Source organism: Musa acuminata, chromosome BXJ2-11 (genome assembly GCF_036884655.1).
Source record: "Musa acuminata AAA Group cultivar baxijiao chromosome BXJ2-11, Cavendish_Baxijiao_AAA, whole genome shotgun sequence".
In the NCBI taxonomy this organism is placed as follows: domain Eukaryota; kingdom Viridiplantae; phylum Streptophyta; class Magnoliopsida; order Zingiberales; family Musaceae; genus Musa; species Musa acuminata.
Window position 1 is genome coordinate 6385187 of NC_088348.1, and position 16135 is coordinate 6401321.

General features: G+C 38.2%; 3 protein-coding genes across 4 annotated transcripts; 1 reads left to right on the forward strand and 2 right to left on the reverse strand.

Annotated features, from left to right (window-relative positions):
* Positions 1 to 396: 396 nt before the first annotated feature.
* Positions 397 to 3260, reverse strand: LOC103970672 (large ribosomal subunit protein eL13z). Its single transcript, XM_065133105.1, has 5 exons — positions 3131 to 3260; positions 2767 to 2903; positions 2476 to 2609; positions 883 to 1041; positions 397 to 788 (listed from the first exon to the last, which is right to left on the reverse strand). Exons 2-5 carry the CDS (start codon positions 2873 to 2875, stop codon positions 567 to 569), a joined length of 624 nt encoding a protein of 207 aa, XP_064989177.1. The 5' UTR covers positions 2876 to 2903; positions 3131 to 3260; the 3' UTR covers positions 397 to 566.
* A 2352-nt stretch (positions 3261 to 5612) lies between these two features.
* On the reverse strand, positions 5613 to 10829 carry LOC135586011 (syntaxin-43-like). 2 transcript variants are annotated; one of them, XM_065133355.1, is made up of 8 exons: positions 10310 to 10829; positions 8410 to 8686; positions 8028 to 8117; positions 7859 to 7933; positions 7509 to 7586; positions 7245 to 7310; positions 7084 to 7164; positions 5613 to 6071 (listed from the first exon to the last, which is right to left on the reverse strand). In XM_065133355.1, exons 1-8 carry the CDS (start codon positions 10696 to 10698, stop codon positions 5964 to 5966), a joined length of 1164 nt encoding a protein of 387 aa, XP_064989427.1. In that variant the 5' UTR covers positions 10699 to 10829; the 3' UTR covers positions 5613 to 5963. The 2 variants fall into 2 exon arrangements, with proteins under 2 accessions (XP_064989427.1, XP_064989428.1); XM_065133356.1 differs by having other exon boundaries at positions 5755 to 6071; positions 8410 to 8681; positions 10310 to 10437.
* A 3192-nt stretch (positions 10830 to 14021) lies between these two features.
* LOC103970674 (protein CDI-like) lies at positions 14022 to 15152 on the forward strand. The gene has a single exon (XM_009384550.3). It carries the CDS (start codon positions 14090 to 14092, stop codon positions 14861 to 14863), a length of 774 nt encoding a protein of 257 aa, XP_009382825.3. The 5' UTR covers positions 14022 to 14089; the 3' UTR covers positions 14864 to 15152.
* The last annotated feature ends 983 nt before the right edge of the window (positions 15153 to 16135 follow it).

The following is a 16135-nucleotide window of genomic DNA, read 5'->3' on the forward strand; positions in this document are numbered from 1 at the left end:
TTGATATAATAATAATAATAATAATCATCATCATCATTATTTTTTTTAAACAATAACTAATATCAACTAAAATTTCAATGAATAGTCAAATAACAGTTAACTAATTAGTAGGGTGGGATAGATTTGTTTTAAATTATGCAAAATGTAAATTAAAAGATTTATGCATGTGAAAATTTACTGAATGGTAGGGATATATATGGAAAGAGGTTTGCCTCTAATAAAATCATGGACTAAGTGGGTAAAGCATATAACTAATCTTTCAAACTCGGAAATAAAATTTCGATCGAACATTTTTTGTTTACCTTTCCTTCTTTTTTTTTGTGTTTTAACCCAAAACACGCCTCAAAATTGATGGCACGACAACATACTATTGACAATTTTTCGGTCCAACGAGAATGGCAATAATAAATCATCCCATTCGCTGCAAATTAAATCATAAATCTTATGATTACTGTCGCACCCGTTCCAGAAGGAGTTCAATTTTCCATCCAAATCACAATAACTCAGCAACTAATAATAAGATTCAAAATCTATGTTGAAGGCAGTCGCATGATGATATCAATCAGTTATTTCTTTTCTTCCTTTTCTGCCTCCGCTGCCTTCTTCATCCTCACACCGACCTGCCGTTCGTTCATCCTCTCAACGCGAAGCTTGGCATACGCCTTGAATGATTTCATCTCATCCGTAACCTTGACGAGCTCAACCGAAGGCTGCTCGCGCACGATGGGGAGGTATGGTCCTTGGACCTGAGTGGCTGTTGCAAGTTCCTCCGGAGAAGAATCTCCAGCCTGAGAACATGAACAATAATGGAATAAGAGGGATTGTTAAACTAGTGAAAGCTTAAGCATAGCCAGCAGTCTCGGCAGAGTTTGCAGCACTTGCCTTGAATTTGCGGGTTCGCCTTGGGAAGATGACGAGCTTGGCTTTGTACGTCTTCAACCTTTGGACATTGGCTTGCAGACCCTCGAGAGATCGATTCTTTCGCCTATGATCAACAGCAATGCCAATTGTTGGAGCAAGTTTCTTTGGAATTCCAGCTGCCTGCATTTGCAAAACAAACAACAGTTATTTGACAAGATGTACATATACATCCAGAAAGAATAAATACTATATGGTGCAAAATTTCTGGAATAATACATTCTGATTGTCATGCAGCAAGATTATGAGTTTAAACATTGAAATTAAATTCCGTGCCAACTCAATGCCCCAGATCATGCCAAAGCTGGCATGAATATGAGACGGAAGGTTTCAAAAGATGCACCAGATTTTATATGAATGTAAAGCTCATCTTTTATCCATAGTCCCAAGCCACAGGACTCCATCAAATCAAGAAAATTTTCATTTATTTTCACTACTTCTAGAAGAAACATAACTAAGAAACAAAATTCTTTTAAAAACAATCTTTACAACTGTACCAGTTGGAGTAAATTTCACATGCAAAGAATCTTTGCAAGTTTTACGCTGTTTGATCAAATATAATATTGCCGAAGGTATAGCATAAAAAGGTCCTTCCGATTATCCCAAGATTCTCGCTCAACAAATAAATAAAAGAAGACTATCTTAACAGGAAGATGAAGAATCTTAAATTTGACAAGAAATTTTAAGAGAATGGTAGTAACCATTACCTCTCATAACGTACTTGCTCCAAAAAATGTCTTTATTGGAGAACAGAGAATGAAAAGAAAATTTCCGCACAAAAATGTTTTGCACCTATCAACATCTTGCTGTATATCATAACCGCAAACTAGAGAGACGGGATCCTTGACTTAAGTCACATGCTTTTTCAAGAACGTTGACCTTCAAACGGTGTATTCATTATTGTTCATAGGAAAGATCATGAGTATCAATAAGATCCTATCAGCAATCTTGTGATCAATGGCTAACAGGAATCTTAACAAGGTGACAGACCAATTTCTCGATACCATAACATGTTCGATGATAATATTCTGATGTCACTCCTGATAAGATTTTCAATACTTTTATTCTCATCCAATCAACCAAATATGTTTTTGGCCCCTATGGACCTGCTAATAATCACAAAACATATCCTAAGTAGCCAAAAGCACTACTAACCATTTCCAGATCAATCTTCACGTAAAGATTATAAAAAAATGTAAAGGAACTAATGACCATATAGTAACTACTAGATTTCTTGCAAATAGCAGTGATAATTGCAGACCAAAACCTCAAACTAATCAACCCTTTATAATCTTGAAAATTAAGGCTTTTATATAAACATTAATTTTGATGACCTCCTAAAATTGAAAATTAAGGCCTTTATCTATAATTAATCCTTATTCCATACACTCTCTTCTATAAGCCTCAAGCTAGTCTGTTCCATGACAGCCGATGTATCATCTCTCCACTATCCACACAAACATATGTCAAATGAATAGCAACCAAGAAACATAGGCACACAACACAGAAAACCAAAAATAGGATTAACGCATGAAAAGAAAGAACCAAAATTGTTACCTTCAGTTCCTCGAGAGTAAAACCCCTGCCAGATCTAGATTTCATGTTGTACTTGAGCGTCTGACATTGGACAATGGGACGGAGTGGCCCAGCAGTTGGACGTGGGAAAATCTTCACAGCCTTCTTCTGCCGAGCTGACTCGCAATAGTGATGGCATCATTACCAGCAACATAGAGGGTAATAAAGATAGAACGAGGAACAAGAAGTTCAAGAGAATGCCTCCAATCTCAAGGACTGAAATCTACCTACAGCAATAGAAGAAAGATACTAACAGTAAGGAAAGATGCTCACCAATACGTCTCCTTGTCTTGCGCGCAGGCTGGTTGAACCAAGTCTTCACATAATTCTGCCAGTGCTTCTTAAAATGCCCATTTGGCACGACATTGTTATGCTTAACCATGGCTCAACACCTCTATTCAACACAGAAACTAGAACGACGGATCTAATTAACCCTAACTCAACAGTATCTAAACGCTTAGATCAAATGAAATTTCAAAGCATATGTAAACAAATCTCTCGATCAAGACAAATAGGGCCAAAAAACAGCCTCATATCTAACTTCTAGTGTATGAATTCTTAGTATGATTCGTCCCAACCCAAAAGAAAAGCACAGATAGATTTCGATGTCAGCGGCGATCGTTAGAGAGAGGCTTACCTTTTCGCCTTCGGCTCCGCCGCAAGGAGTCGCAACTACGCGATAACTGGAGACGCTCTCGCGCGAGGGTTTTATGGTGAAATGGGAGAAGATCCGGAGAACCCTAAATTGGACGGCCGGGATTGTCGGATTAGTGATGGAGACGCGTGTTGAGCTATGTTCGTATTGGGGCTCATATTAGCGGTGATTAGCTCCGCAATTTGGGTTCGGTTCGATCGAATCTCACCTGCCGGACCTGTAATTTTGGGATTTGGTTCGGCCTCGAAAATATCCCAACCCGATGACTATTTCAGACCGGCCAACGTCGATCGATGGTGAAGATAACGATTTCAAACGGAACCCACGATGGACCAATCCGGTCCATCTCGATCAGGTTGGGTTTGACCAGCTTAGACCGGGGAGAAAGAGGACGGTTAATGTATGAAAATAATTCAATCTTCCCCAAACCAAGAAAAGAAAAGGATGAGATAAAATTTTTGAGGACTAATTATAAATTATTCATTCTAATTAGTTACCCTTAGTATTTTGATCCCTATATTTTTAAAAATTATATTAAAATTTATATATTTATGAAAGTGAAATATTATACGTGCTCGATGGTAAACCGAAATGAGGTAGAGTCAGCACAGCACGTACTCAATGATAAATCTTATAGTATTTTCGTTAATAGAGTCGACAACGTAAAAAAAAAATGAGATTAAATATTTCACTTTCCATCTCAATATAACTTTTAAAATTATAGGGATCGAGATTTTGTTAATTACATTTGATAATTTATAATTAATCTATTTTTCATGACAAAATAATAATTTAAAATTTTAAAAATATAGGGATCGAGATTTTGTTAATTACGTTTGATAATTTATAATTAGTCTATTTTTCATGACAAAATAATAATTTAAATAAATTATCATGATGAACAGAAAATCCCTACTATTTTCTTTCCTAATTCTTGACCTCTTGATTGTTTGTACAAAACGCTAATGAAAGTGGACAAATTCTTGCAAAAAAGGATTCAATGCAAATAATTTAAATGAATTATTGTTGAATTTTGTTTTTATTGGAAGGTAGATTAGATTGAGAAAAGGCATGCTTAATAAGCTAAAGTCAAGTTCTTTAATCCCAACTCTACTTGTTCATCGCATGTCAGGATTTAGGGCTCCACTTAAATCTTCAAGTTAATGATCTCCTATACTCATCTCCACACTTATTTTTCTTCTCTTTGAGAAATCCTTGGGATTGAAATGGCATGCTTTCAGCATGATCTAAAGCCACCTCAAGTGTACTGCTTTCAGGACAATTAAGAGAGAACAGTATTACCCAAAGAACTACTTCATTTGTTTCAGACATTTGGATCAACAAAAAGTTCTTGCATGCAGCTTCCACGTATGGTTCGGTGGAAGAAAATAACAACAGCAGATGATAGCTGGGAAGTTATACTCCACCATGGCGATGACGAACTGAGACTTGACAGGCACTCAAGAAGCAAGAACATCCAACAGCCATTCAGAGGCAGCTTCCACAGATCGAAGTGCTTCTGTTTCGATCATATGCAGAGATGAGGATTAGAGATGCCATGTTATAACAAGAACTGAAAATTTACAACAAAGCGTAGACAATAAGATTTAGAAAGAAGTAATAATCACAACTCGGAAAACATACTCACCATTAGGCAACCTGGAAGAGGAGGCAGAGAACATGTTTGATTGGATGTATCCTCTTCTACCGATAATGTTGCTTCTCCCATGCATACCCAATCTAATTGCTTGAAATAAAGACATCATACAGTACACTAGCTTAAACTTGTCTTTTGCAACCACTCGACGCAAACGTGAAGAGTTCCAAAGTCCACATCTTGCTGCACTTGATATCCTTAAGATATTTGTTTCTGTTTGCTTGTGCAAAGGTAAGTAGAATCCCAACTGTCCACAATCAAGATTTCCACCCAACTAAAAGTAGCCAAGTTAACAGTTTATCTTTCATTGAGCTAAATTTTGATGATAATATCTGATAAGATTATTTAGTCCGAGAGGAGTATTAGAACCAAAGGCTCATAATCACGTTCGGCTAAAGTTCCAAACAAAGGTAGAATCGAATCATTTTTTTATTAAAATAAAATACTTTGAACGCCAATTAATCAGTTAATTGATTTATAATTTTAAATAACTTTAAAATATTTTTTTTTCAAATGAATTAATTCGATTCAAATCAATGGAATTAGAATCTTGGTCTAATTGGGTCCACAAGATTTATAAAATTGAACTCATGTTGTTTTTAAAATTTGATCTTTAGACTGATTTGATAAATCGATTTGAACCGACTAAAATTGGACTAATATCTCTTAAGTTAAAACTATTCTGTTGTTTTGTCTTGGTAATAATTAACATCTGCAACAGGTTCTACTGAAAAATTTAAAAACAAAAAAAAATATAATTAACATACTAAGAACTTCTGGAGAAAACAAGGAGTTTCTGAGAGAAAAGAATCATGCAATGCAAATATTACTCGAATGAATCTTTACAGAATTTTCTTCTTCGAGGTCTCAGAACTGGGAGCAATACGCTAACAGGAAGCACCAACCTGAGCCTTCTCTCTATAGAATATCCCAAGAGGTACTACTATTCAGAAAATTGTTCTCTCAGACTATAACCAATCCTACGTCTATCATGTAGCAAAAACCAGCGTAATTAATTCACTTCATGGACATGATACAAACCGGTCGAATGAGAATCTCCTATAGGATCCTCTGGACATAAACGACCAAAAGTGTTCCGAGGGGGAGGCTGGTGCTCAAGAGATGCCATCTGAATCCGTGTGTTGACTGAAAACTGATTTAGAATAGTATGGTTTTTAGGACGAGGAGGACAAGCATGATGAAACACAATATAACGAGCACGGTAGCACACATGACCATTCCCCCTTTCCTCTGTGTTCGCTCCGCCTACAGATATACAAACCAAATAGAAAGTTAGTTAGACGAAAGGTTGGTTACATACGGAGTTCCAGTGATATCCAGTACGGTAGAGCATGACCATTCGCCTTCAAAATGTTCAAACCTGTATTCGCTGAGTAAGATCTCTCCAAGTTTAAAGCAATGCAGATATATAAGTGGAACTTCAAGATCATTGATTTGCTAAGCATGCATAAGCTAGTTCTAACATCATTGTCATTCTTTAGGCTAGCAAAACAGCGATCTAAAGGGCTCGCATGAAGAACCTGTCCAATGAATTAATCAAGAAAAGCCGCATGTTACAACCAAATAAAGATCCCTGTCTTGCAAATTCTTAAACATGGTACCCCTATGCGAAGGTTTAAAGTATTAAAAAGATTATAATAAAGTGCATGATTAATGGTTCTATATACTATTTCTTTGGGAAAAACATAAATCTTTTTTTCTATTAGGAACCAAAAGGCTGTATTCTACAAGTGCTAGCCAATTTATAAAAGGTGGTGTATAGACATAAATAAGATCAAAACTTGAAAAGTGCAGATGAATGAAGCCAATAAAAATGGCAACCCAACCAAGCGTTCAACAAAGGTACAGCATTAAAACCCCAACTAGTTGGGGCCAGCCAAAAACACATGCTCATACTGTCAGTGAAAGTTTTGACCATGTTGCCAGCTAACATACTACTGTCGGCCAAAATACCAATCAGCCAAGGACAATAGCACAAACACAGAAATGTTCCAGCTATACCAAATTTGAACGTGTAAATGGTGCATCCAGGGTGTTATTTATATGGTCTCAGCGACCCACATGAACGAAAAGAATATTGTTCATCTAGCTATCAGCCATCCATCCAAAAAATTGCTTGATTACTTTTACAAAGTTACAAGCAGGAAAAGACGGGTAGCTGTAGCATGACTAACTCGCACATTCTAGATAACTTAGGAGTGTAGATAATAAAAATTGCAGAAATATGAATGGAATAAAGAGGAAGGGAAGACAGAACCTTCTCTAACTGTTTACGGCCCTCTTCTACTGAACTTGCAACATTCTGTACATTGTAATCGATCCGGTCAACTATGGTTCCCTGCTTGCATCACATGCATCAGAAAGTATCCACATGGCATCAGTAAGAAACCCAGAATTCTCTGATGGTTAAAAGTGTACCTGATCTATCACAAGGACTGAGAGATCCTTCATGATCTGAGCAAGCTCATTCACTGATTCTACAACCTATGAACAAGAAATTTCAATGATGCAGCTAATGAGAAGGGTACATAACATGATATATATATATATATATATATATATATATATATATATATATATATATATATATATATATATATATATATATATATATCCAAGCCATGAATAGAGCACATGAGCATCAAGGCCACTAACAAACTAAATATTCCAAGTTAGTATTACCTGTACAATCTCCCTCTCCCTCTCTCTTGTGAATGCCTCACTTCTCTTTAGTGTAGACAATTGAACCTCATCAAAACCCTATAGAAAGTATAAAAGGAATAAAGACCAGGAAAAAGGGTCCAAAACTATAAATAGTGCACAGAAACCAAAAAGTGTTGATAGATCGGCTGAAACAATCTCATGATCAGGCACAAAAAGAAAGAGCCCCTCTTTTCATGTTGCTATGAGAATTTTTTCTAAAAGACATCAAGAAATTGACCTAAATAAGTGTTCACATTCCACTATAGGCAAATCCATTCTGGGGTCCTGATAAAACTGCCAAATGAAATCAGTAAAAGAGAAATAAGTACCACATTATGAAAGTCATCTTCCATCTCATGTCTGATCCCATTGCGATTCATTTCCAAATCAACACCATCTTGCCCCTAAGAAATCAAAGATAGCATCAGCACTTCCTTACACTTAAGAACCCCACAAAAACCAATTGACATGCATAAACATGATCTGAGATCAGAGTACCTCCTGCTGCTGCCGAAGACGCTTTAAATAAAAAGACTGTTTCTTTCGGAACTCCATTGAAAGGTTTTGGAGGTCAGTTGCAAGAGACCGCTGCACGAGCAACACCCAATGTCCTATGTAAGTATCCAATAAAAAGGGAGCAAGGGGACATTGTTATAACAGCAACGCAGTTAACAAAGTGCCTCGGTATTAGTTTGATGTTGAGCTTCTCATCTCTCAATCTAAATGGTTTACAGTCAATTAAATGTGACCATGTAAACAAAGTAGCACTATGGAATCAGAATTTTGATTCTACAATAGTGTGCATATGAGCTTGCAAAGGACGATTGGCAGAGGTTGTCAATAATCACAAAAAGAAATATAACAGAGAACAACATCACACCTGAACATTTTTCCGGACATTTGAATCTTCAGTAGGGTCACCAGAAGAAAGTTTCTGCAGTCTCTTTTCTGATCTCTTCAATAGATCAGTTATTTCATGAGTAAGAAGCTCAATGACATGTTGATCCTCCTTACCATCTCCAAAGGAAGGCATTAAGGATTTTGCATGGGCCTTAACTAACTCTGACATTTTTGTCCGAGCACATTGCATGTTTGCAGCTATTTCTTCAGAAACATCCACCCAAGCTGGAGGTAAACCAACCATAGTTGCACCTGTACTGCAATGAGCTAACACAAAGTTTAATTGGTTCAAGGCATTTTGAATATCACCAGAATTGTTGACTGAACATTGCCAAATATAATTGCATCAATTTCAGCTTTACAGCAACAATTCTACAAGTTTGTCAAGGTAAAAAGTAGAAGACTGGCAAAGTAATGGAAAGGAATGGCATATACATGATTTTGCTTGACTCTCAAGAAACTCCAAATAGTTCATTTCATATAGACAGTAGCCTAAATCTTGAAAGGGATTATCTAATATTAGAAAGCAAAGAATAAACTATAAACGTGATCATTCCCACAAACAAAAGTTTAGAGAAAAGCATTACATCAGTATGGACTAGATGAGAATTTCTGAGTGCAAACATGTTAGGCCACCCATTTATTCAAATTTGTCATAATGTCGACTTCAAGCTTTAAGCACAATGCATGCGGCAGAAGAAAATAAAGGGTTACAGAATACCCTAACACAATAGCAGATACATAGTTGACTATATAATCTAATTTTGTTATATAACATTTTTGACATGAATGAGTGCTTATAGAAGAGATTACGAATTTCATAAATTTATGATTTCTACTCGGCACTGTAATTATGAAATTATAAGATGCATGATTTCTCCTCCATTTACATAAATTTAATGCACCAGATGCTAAACTCAACATAAATGCTGATAAACACAAGAACGTTCTAAGAAGGCACTAGTAAGTTAAGAGTCTGATTTCAATATGTTGCTAGAGTCACCCAGGCATTCATGGATTGGCTTGTACATGAAGGGATAAAATTAAATTAATTCTATTTCAGAAGCTCATACGGGATGCGTATGTATTAATGAAATGTATAATTTCCTTCCTACAAGAAACACTAGTCCTCAACAACACCTGAAAAGGTTTATAGATGGTTTATGCACTTGTTTATGTTTAAAATCCATAATAACAAACTTAGGAAATCCATCCTCACCATGACCAACAAATATTGGTTTGATTAAAAGATACTACTGCTCATATCCCTTGTCAGAACACATATCACCAATGCTACATTAACTAAATTATAGTCACCACAATAAACTATGTATATACATGATATATTGCAGGATGGTTTTAGGCCCTTGTATACCAGTCAGGATCACCATGAGATGCAATTTTGAGACAAGAATGCTACCACATTCCTCAGGAAACCTTTGGCATCCAAACGTCTTTTATCTTCAGAACAGAAACTCTCATCTCTTTTGGATGCATTTCTTGCAAGAATTCCGGTCATAGTTCCTAGGTCTAGGCTCCAATCAGTTGAGCTACAAATTAACGTCATGTCCGCATTTTGAGTATGATAAGGATGCCAATTGCAATAAACTAAATGATCCACCACCGATCCCTACACATTATTGCTCCTCCTCGATGATAATCACTCTCCAGAACAAGGACGACATCGCCCCGACAAGACAATAGATGTTAAAAGAACGTACTTCCCATAGGAATTCTGAATGAAATATGAATCCAATCAACACTAAGAAATTCAGCATATAGGCAATACGGTTTCGACACGAAGAGAGGTGATTCCTAAGTCTTAATCAGAGATAATGGAAACAGATGAACCTAATGAAGAAGGGAGAAGGAGATCGGACCTCGAACCACCGGGATCTTCCGTGCTGAGCGGAGCGTAGGACCGATCGGGGCGGAGAAGCGAGGCGCTCACGAGCTCGATCACCGGTCCGCCCCCGGAGTAGGAGGTCGACGGGCCGGAGTGGGAGGAAGGGGAAGGGACCCGTACGTTGCGGAGGGCGTCGCGGTACTTCCTGTATATGGGCGTACGGTTCCTCGTCGCCATGGCGAGGAGATCTCCGAGACGAGGAGGAGGAGGAGGAAAGACGAGAAACGGAAAGACGGTACGCGGTGGTTTAGAATGAGACCGAGAATGAGATGGGGAGGGAACAGCTGCGTGGGTTTTGATGCAGTCGCAACGGGTTCGCTTTGGCCCACCAAGCGAAGGCCCAAATGGGCCCATCCCCATCATGGACAGCAGATATTAGCCCACATAAGATGTGTGTGCCGACTCTCCCCTCATTTCCCACTTCGATTCCTCCGTGTCGCAGACTCCACCAGCGGGAAGCGAAGCGGCCAACAAGATCCAGTCGGCGACGTTCCTCCCCGGCCTCGAAAGGTGTCGTCGTCTCATCCTCCTCATCTTCCTTTACTGGTTTCACGAATCCTCTTCTGCCTCGATCAGATCAAATCGTTGTGCTTCGTGGTCCTTTATCCCTATCGATCCTTCTCGGATGGATTTTATTGACCTAAGACATTGAATTCTCGTTTAGTGGTTCGGCTCGCAGCGCAAGAATCATCATCTCGGTTCTACCTTGAGCGATTTGGTGTGCGCTTCGTTGGCTGATTGAATCCTCGTCCACTTCGTCTTTCCTCCGCTGATTTCAAGAATCCCCTTCTGCTTTTCGAGCAGATCGAATCGTTTTGTCGAATGATACGGAAGACGATCATTCTTCGACAAAACTACGTAGTTTTGTACTGATTGATCGTAGGCGAATCCGATGTCTTCTTTAAGACAATCATTTCTCGAAGAAGAAGAAGAATATTCGTCTGCAATTGGTGGATGTGGACTTGTACGGTTCGTCCTGCAGAAGAACGGACGGAAACACGGTGCAGAAGTAGTATATCTGGAGATGGATCGTCATCAACTTGCGCGAATAAGGACAGACTGTTAAGCTTAGTGGGTTAATTACGTATTATCTACGTCATTTTTAATATTTTTTAATATTTTTAAAAGTTATATTGAGATTCTTATATTTATTAAAGTAAAATATTTAACATTCTAATAATTTTTTAAAAAAAATTAATCTTATAAAATTAACTTTAAAATTTTAAATTTTTATTTTTATAAGTATAAAGATCCTAATATAATTTTTAAAAATATAATATTTAAGATACTAAAGAAAATTAATTATAGAGAATAATATGTAATTACTGTAGCTTCGACTTTCATGATTGTTGTCATGGTGAAATGATCCAAGATAAGGATAAAATATATCGTTCATAAAATATCAATCAAATTATAATAATTATACTTACAAACATAAAAACAACAAGTTAGGCAAAGACAATCAATGGCTTTCATATATTCTCTATACTGTGTGACATTCGAATTTATTATTATATTATTATATAAATGATAAATTATGTATATAATATTTTTTAAATCGATTATCACAAGAATTATACTATATAAAGTGATGTTGTTGAATAAATTTTGATTTATTTTGATGATATCTTTGATCTTTTATAAAAAAAAAGGAGATATGAAATGCATATATCTTCTATCTACAATTAAAATGAGACAGAAAAATCAAAAAATTATATCAAATGGACTGAAGAAAAAAAAATTATATTGGTAACATCTGTTGAGTGGATTCACTTATTGAAGGGCTTCTTCGGTAGCCTACGCTATTCCCATTTCTGTATGGGAGACACTGCAAGTTGTCTGATGTAACAGTTGTCCCCCCCCAAAAGTTGGAACAGCTTCTTAAGACCAAACAAACATTATATATATATATTTGAAGTAAAAATATATGTCTAACTTTAACTGAAATAAATGCCTTTCAACAAACATTACATGTTTAACCTATTCCAGTAAGAGTATCAAAAGGTATTTGATGTATAATATTTTTATCACAATTAACAGTGATTGAGTTGAGTTTGTTAGATGGATGCTAATAGAAGCAGCCTATACGAATGAATTAAATATTTAAAAGAATATACACACACAAAATATAAAAGAATATTTCATCTCAAGACTTTGTCATATGATTTTATGATTTTATGATTTATATTTTAACCGTTTTAGTTTGTTTGAAAGAAAATTGGTACGTTATTTATATAGAATCAAATTATTTAGAAGATAAAAAAAATTTGAGCGGTAAGAATTCATGTTAATTACTTTGCAAATACCCTAATCATCTTCGACGATAATGTTAAAGAAACATGATCTTAGAAGATAGTATTACTCATTTGTTATTCTTAATCATTTGAATTTTTGTTTATGCATATACATTATATTTTGTTGATAGAAGAAATTGATATAAGATAAGATTTTTTCAACTATAAGAAAATCTCTCTATTATGTTGAGAAAAATGCTTCCTCCTAATATATATAAATAGGAGAGGGACATGTTAATTTATTTAAGTTTTTTCAGTTATTCAATAAAACTTCTTAAATAATTATTTTTATCTTCTATTATTTTCATCATGGTATTAGAGCAGTGAAGCTTTGCTCTTGCCTTCGGCCAGCGACCAACATCGCTGAGAAAAGCAAAGCTTCGCTCTTGCCTTCGGCCAACGACCAACGAAAAACAAAGTTTCGCTCTTGTCTTCGGCCAGCGATCTGCTCTTGCTTTACTCACAAAACTTTTCGCTCGTAAACCATTCTTTGCATCGATTCAAGATTAATATCCTTGACAGGAGCACGATAGAAGATAAGATTTTTCCGAGAAAATCTCTATATTCTTCTTCAATAAAATTTCTTAAATAATTATTCTTATCTTCTATTATTTTCATCAAAAATTATCATCCTTCCGTCCCATTCGAATATTATCTCGTCATGACTTCTATCGTCATGACACCCTGCTTCTACTCGACAACAGTAGATGCTTCGCATGGCACACAAGTTTCTCGTCGTCTTGTCCGCTCGTTATTGCACGTCGAAGAGGCCGGCGATGCGGATGGATGAAAGGAACTGGCTTTATTGGTTGTGGTCCGATCGACCACTTATTTCCTGTGGTAATGCTTTTCATCTCCTTCATCGATGACTCCTTGGTTTCCACGTGGTACGGTGACGTGACACGACGGTCTCGGAGGCAATCCACGCAACATCCGACATCAAAATATGCAAGGATTTGGTCCGAGTAATTTTTTTCTAACCTCTTTCTTCATCTAAAGATTGAAAGGATCTATTCATTAATTCAAACCACTTACTCGTTAGAATGTAATTCAACTTAACCTAACCAGAGTTAAGATGCTTGAAGACAGACATACTTTGTTATGATAATATTTCTACAGATCACCGTCGAAGAATTGAATTCACCACCAATCAAAGATAGATAAAAAGAAGCATCGATGCCATCACGATCGCTACGGTTTGAAATCTCGGATGCGTATTATTAGACTGTGTTGGTGGAGGCGTTAAACATTCATTATATTTATTGAGATCCAAATTCGTGGAGACGCCTGCACCCATCAACGTTTTTATCCTGTCACTGTCACTGTGCGGCACCGACACACTGCACGCATGAGCGCTGCTATCCTGCCCTTTTATATACTCACCCAACTCCACTCCTCGCCTTTCATCAAACACCTTTCCTTCATCCCTCCTTCACCCCACCTTCCTCGATCGCATCTCCATGGCCATCGGGCAAGCAAATGGAGCCGCCGAGACGAACGGCAAGCCGCCGGGGTTGGCCGCTTTCAGAATCTTCGTCGGGTACGACTCCCGTGAGGACGCCGCCTTCCAGGTATGCCGTCACTCCCTCCTCCGGCGCTCCTCCGTCCCGCTCGAGGTCATCCCCCTCAAGCAGGCCGAGCTGAGGGCCGCCGGCCTCTACACCCGCGGGCGCGGCGCCACCGAGAGCACCGAGTTCTCCTTCACCCGCTTCCTCACGCCCTTCCTGGCGGGGTACCAGGGCTGGGCCATGTTCGTCGACTGCGACTTCCTCTTCACCGCCGACGTCGCGGAGCTGTCCGCCATGGCCGACGACCGCTACGCCGTCATGTGCGTCCACCACGACTACGCCCCCAAGGAGGGCGTGAAGATGGACGGCGTGCCGCAGACGGTGTACCCCCGCAAGAACTGGTCCTCCATGGTCCTCTACAACTGCGCCCACCCCAAAAACCGGGCGCTCACGCCGGAGCTGGTCAGCGCCGAGTCGGGGGCCTTCCTCCACCGCTTCATGTGGCTGGATGACGACGACGTCGGGGAGCTGCCGGTGGCCTGGAACTTCTTGGTGGGGCACAACCGGGTCGATCCGACGGACCCCAAGACGCAGCCCAAGGCGATACACTACACGTCGGGCGGGCCATGGTTCGAGGCCTACAGGGACTGCGAGTTCGGCGACCTGTGGCTGAAGGAGCTGGAGGAGCTCAACGACGAGAAGCAGCAGCAGCCAGTCGAGCTGTAGTTTGGCTACCGGCTGCTGCATTACCACGTAGAAACCGCTGTCGTTTGCTGGTGTTTGTCCTTTTGCCTGCGGCCCTAACGTCGCCGGACGCCATCTGCAGTGTAGATCTATCTGTATGTGTTGGGAATAACCTGGCGTTCACGTTGCTGTCCGAAGAAGCGACCACCGTGTAGTGTTTTCACCGTTGGCGTTGGCTTTGTCATGTGTAGCTCTCCTTCGCGTACTACATAATTGTTCCTCTTATCGGTATTATTGATTTGGGAGAAGAAACGAAGCATTTAAGTGTGCATCAATTGTGACATGGAGAGCGAGGGAATTGTGGGAAGGGGAGGAGGTGAGGTGACCACAAAAAGCATTTGAGTTGTACTATTGTTATACATGAGTGCCATCTTTGGGTAAACAACCTTATAATAGGGAAAAATATATGTACTCTCTCTCATGGACCATGTGGAGGATCCTAATATTTATTTATATAGGGGCTTATATAAGTTACAATTAAAATTTATAGTAGCAATTATGTTATTTATATGACATAATTTATCATCTTTTTATGTATTTTATTATTATTTTGATGTATGTTTTATTTTATATATCGATAATCATATTATATATATATGTATATAAAACATTAGATTTTATATTCTTTGATACTTATACAAGTTTAGAATTATGTTTTATTTCTTTAAATTTTAATTCATGAATGGCAATGAGATTTCGGAGCACCTATGGAATCAATTGCACTTTGAGATTCGTGCGTGTCATCGATCAGCATCTTTAAGATCCACGCCGGTAGGTGAAATGGTGTAGTCTCATGTGCTGTTCCCATAAACGACAAGATGGTGACTAAAGATCTATATGTATGTGCATATGGAAATAGGTGTCTGTCTATCTCATCATATGGAACATGAGAAATATATTTGTAATGAAGCTCGTGGTTGGTGGTAAGTATGACACTAAAGTAGTCACCTGATGCCATTTATCTCAATCGCCAAATGAAGATTTCATCTGCATCATCAACATGCATTCATGGCAGATGAATGTGAAAACATGCTTGATTTGTTCATCAGAACATTTAAAAGAATTCACCAAACTTGAAGATGTGATGTGTGATGAATTGCAGTCACTCGAAACACCAACAAATATGGAGTAGTATAAAGTTCTAAAAAGATTGGATGCAGGTGCTTCAGCTGGCTCTATTGAAGAGAGAGAGAGAGAGAGAGAGAGAGAGAGTGATGGATGGTGGAAGTATGAGAGCATTACTTCTCATTGTTT

What these genes read in the sequence shown, in the direction of transcription:
- LOC103970672 (XM_065133105.1), bottom strand. Translation starts at nt 2,875, where the DNA reads ATGGTTAAGCATAACAATGTCGTGCCAAATGGGCATTTTAAGAAGCAC. An exon ending in TTACTCTCGAGGAACTGAAG is followed by an intron (nt 1,042 to 2,475) that starts GTAACAATTTTG and finishes TTGCAAATGCAG; the next exon opens with GCAGCTGGAATTCCAAAGAA. An exon ending in GGCGAACCCGCAAATTCAAG is followed by an intron (nt 789 to 882) that starts GCAAGTGCTGCA and finishes TCATGTTCTCAG; the next exon opens with GCTGGAGATTCTTCTCCGGA.
- LOC135586011 (XM_065133355.1), bottom strand. Translation starts at nt 10,698, where the DNA reads ATGATGGGGATGGGCCCATTTGGGCCTTCGCTTGGTGGGCCAAAGCGA. An exon ending in AAGATGACTTTCATAATGTG is followed by an intron (nt 7,587 to 7,858) that starts GTACTTATTTCT and finishes TACTTTCTATAG; the next exon opens with GGTTTTGATGAGGTTCAATT. An exon ending in GGGAGAGGGAGATTGTACAG is followed by an intron (nt 7,311 to 7,508) that starts GTAATACTAACT and finishes TCTTGTTCATAG; the next exon opens with GTTGTAGAATCAGTGAATGA.
- LOC103970674 (XM_009384550.3), top strand. Translation starts at nt 14,090, where the DNA reads ATGGCCATCGGGCAAGCAAATGGAGCCGCCGAGACGAACGGCAAGCCG.